At 42.2% G+C, this 3667-nt stretch overlaps 1 protein-coding gene across 1 annotated transcript; it reads right to left on the reverse strand.

The window, feature by feature from the left end:
• Positions 1-632: 632 nt before the first annotated feature.
• LOC129817038 (trace amine-associated receptor 13c-like) lies at positions 633-1603 on the reverse strand. The gene has a single exon (XM_055872022.1). The coding sequence runs from the start codon at positions 1601-1603 to the stop codon at positions 641-643; it is 963 nt and encodes a 320-aa protein (XP_055727997.1). The 3' UTR covers positions 633-640.
• Positions 1604-3667: the final 2064 nt, after the last annotated feature.

Raw genomic sequence — 3667 nt, forward strand, 5'->3', positions numbered from 1 at the left:
AATAAATGGTGAGAAAACTGTAAATGCCTTACAAAAGGTTTGTTACTAAACATTATTATAAAGTGTTACCCATATTTGCATAATCTTACATTTTACCATCAACTACTTCCACAATACACCATTGAGTTAGACTTGGACTTTATTTGATATCATGCATATTGTACATTTACATTTGTACTACCCTTGTTGAAGGTACTGTGTCCCAATTCAGCCACTAGAGGGTGATGTTAAACAACATACAGACATCCTCAAAACGTGCTTTTAGAATACTTCCATACTATTTATCATTAAATAACATGGAACTACCACAGACTTTGGAATTTGTAATATACAACCCAAAATTACTTCAACGTCTTTTATAATTTTTGTAAATAAAATTAATAATCACCTTTACTTAACTAGGCAAGTCAGATGAGGACAAATTCGTATAAAACAAGCTTATGCCTCCTTATCCCTTCTCCAAGTCATTCCATTCCAATCCAGACAAATCATTCTGTATCAACACCACATGTATCTATGATGACAACACTGAGATAAGTAATGTCAGTGTATTGACACATGAAAGAAGCAATTACTACAATTGTTTAACATAACTATATCAAACCAATGTTTGCCAAATTTAGGAATAAAAACATAGGAACTATGAACGCCATAACTTCAGAGTTAAAATATGTTTAGCTGTCACTTTGAACCATGGATAAAAGAAAGCATAAATTATTGGATTAATTAAGGAATTTACAAGTGGCAGAAAACTGATGAACAATGATAACAAATTGTCAATAAAAATGTGTACAAAAAATGAAATAAATAGAGATGGAATCCAACAAATGAGATAGTTGAAAACAACAATAGACAGAGTTTTTGCTGCTTTCCTCTCAGACTTATTTGCCTGTACAGTTTTAACACCATACACACTGACAGCCTCTTTCCAATATACCTTTCTGGCCTGTGATCTGGCCACCACAAAGATATTCATATAAAGTGTTATAATAATAGAGCACGGGACAACCATTGTAATTACAATGTCAACGATATTACCCCAGATTGACCCTTCCACAGTAAAACATTCTTTCAAACACCTACTCGGTACCTGTACATTTATACATATTTTTATAACAACAGCCTGGTATATGATACAACAACACCAGGTAATGGATATACAACACATCATTCTTGTTATTGTTATTTTAGAGTGGTACAATAAGGGATCGCACACAGCAACATAGCGGTCAATAGATATCAAGACCAAATTGCCCAGAGATAAAGAAGTACATAAAAGAGCCATATAGAAATGAAAAGCACAGAAATATTTCCCAAAACCCCAACATGATTCCATTAATGCTACAGTCGTTACTGGTATCACAATCAGTCCCACCAGGAGATCTGACACAGCCAGAGAGAGGATGAGCAGGTTGGTTGGAGTGTGGAGCTGCTTGAAGTGAGAGATGGAGATGATCACCAGTACGTTCAAAAATACTGTAACTGCTGAAAACAATGAGAAGAAGATGTACAGTGTTATGTAGATAGATGTCGATAGCGAAGCCTTTCTGCAAGAAGAGTTTCCGTCTTGAAAACAGTATTGAACATCTTCGTGTTTCTCCATTTTTTAATAAAGGGTCAAAATGCTGAGGTCCTGCTCCTGCTTGGTCCTGTGTGTACCCTGTCAGGTCTGCCTTCTGACAAACTCTGACAAACTCTGAGCTCTGCCTCTCTATTTATCCCTAAGTGACAAACAGATACTCTCCTCCCTGTAGTGTCTCTGCACACACACGCACGCGCACACGCACACGCACACACTTCACCACCAACAAGTGAAGACACAAATGAACAAATGGTTGGATAAACAAATCATTTGTGAAAAGATGATGTAATGTATGACAGGATAGGATGTTGCTGTGGACTCCTAGCCTGTCCTTCAGCCTTACTGACAGTTAGATATGAGAGAAAAAGTACATTTACTCAATTGAGCATTTTAATGGGGAAAATATAATATGGTTGATGTTTTGGTCACTCAAAGGCTATTTTACATGGGAAATAGGATAACTGTGCAGAGTAACTGGTTTGTGTGATGTCAGGGCTCAGTTTGGAACATAATCCACAACCTCAGGACACATGATGGCACATCACATGTCAGCTGGCCAGTGTTTAAGAAAGTTTACAGTAGGGAAGTTTATGGTGTACACGCTTTTAGAAAATGCAATACACCTGCCTTCCCTCGTCACTCCCATCAGCAATTTATTGGACTCAGCTGGACTCAATCACCTGTTTATTACCTCCCCTTTATTTGTCAGTTCCCCAGCTCTGTTCCCCGCTGCTGCATTGATTGTTGTCTGTCTTTTTGTTACCCAGTTCTGACGCTATCCCTGTCCTGTTGCATGTCAGTTACAAATTAAATTTCAACTCCCTGTACCTGCTTCTCTTCTCCAGCATCATTCCTTACAGAGGTTGCCATCTGTAGGAACACTATGAGGATCTGATCCCCCTATCACTGGAGGATAAGGTGGAGTTGGTTTACACACTACAGGAAGGTGCCTTATCGGGTCCTCTTCATCACGAGCCAGGATGAACTCAGGTGAGAGAGTGAGATGACTCTGTTTGGAGACAGTTGTGGCCTTGGGAGTCCTGGGTACAGAGATAAGCTACGGACAAATTGGATCGCTCTGATGAGTCACAGAAAGTGTGCAGTTCCCTTTCTGCCATCTGGTTGTCTGCCCTTGGGGGCACATAGGATCTGGGCATGGTTATGGTGGAGAGGTCTGAGAACAGACTTGCATGTCTTCCATCTGCCCATCAGGTACTACGTGGTCATCACAGCCCCTCCTACTGATCCAGAGTTTCTTTACTAGAACCTTTAGCTGAGTCATGAAAGGGAGGATGTAGCCTAACGCATCATATTGGCTAGCCAGCACTCTGTAAATTATCCTCACGGATTTCTCTCTGGACAGGTCATTGTTCGTAGCCGAGGGTGTCTGGCTTAACAGCTCAGGTCCATAATTAGTTATTGTGGATCGATGGTGGTCTGGGAGAGCCATAGTGCACTTCTCTTTGACCTCCCTCTGGAGGAAGGTGTTCCGCAGAGGGTATATTATTGGCCCATTCCCTAACCTCGTACCGCCCGGAAAAGAGGCAGCAGCGCAGCCTGTCCACCAACAACTTTGCTTCGGTCCCCGTGGGTAGACTTGTAAGACCGTTGTCAACATAGAAGGCGTGCTCGACTGACACCTGAACATCCGTATTGCCATCATGGTGGTCCCGAGAATGTTTCTGGAGGGCGTAGATGGCGCAGCAGGGACTACACATCGTTACGAAGGGTAGGACATGCCGTTCATAGGTGCTTGGCTCTGCTTTTCAATCCAAACGAACCTGTGGAGTGACTTGTCGGAGGGGAGAAGTTGCACCTGGTGAAGAATGATTTTGATATCGCCAGCTAAAGCCACTGTGTGGTGTTTAAACCAGAGGAGCATGCAGAGCAGGAAAGGGCGACGGCTTGGTCCTGTTAGTAGGCAATTATTCAAGATCTGACCGTTGTGCTGATAGGAGAAGTTGAACACTAGGACCTGCACAGCCTGACCTTGCACAGCCCAACCAAGCATGATGTGGACAGCGACATGGCCTCACAAAGGGCCAGTACTGACTGGCTTGATGGGGACCAACAGGGGTGGATGGT

Source organism: Salvelinus fontinalis, chromosome 19, assembly GCF_029448725.1.
Source record: "Salvelinus fontinalis isolate EN_2023a chromosome 19, ASM2944872v1, whole genome shotgun sequence".
Classification (NCBI taxonomy): Eukaryota; Metazoa; Chordata; class Actinopteri; order Salmoniformes; family Salmonidae; genus Salvelinus; species Salvelinus fontinalis.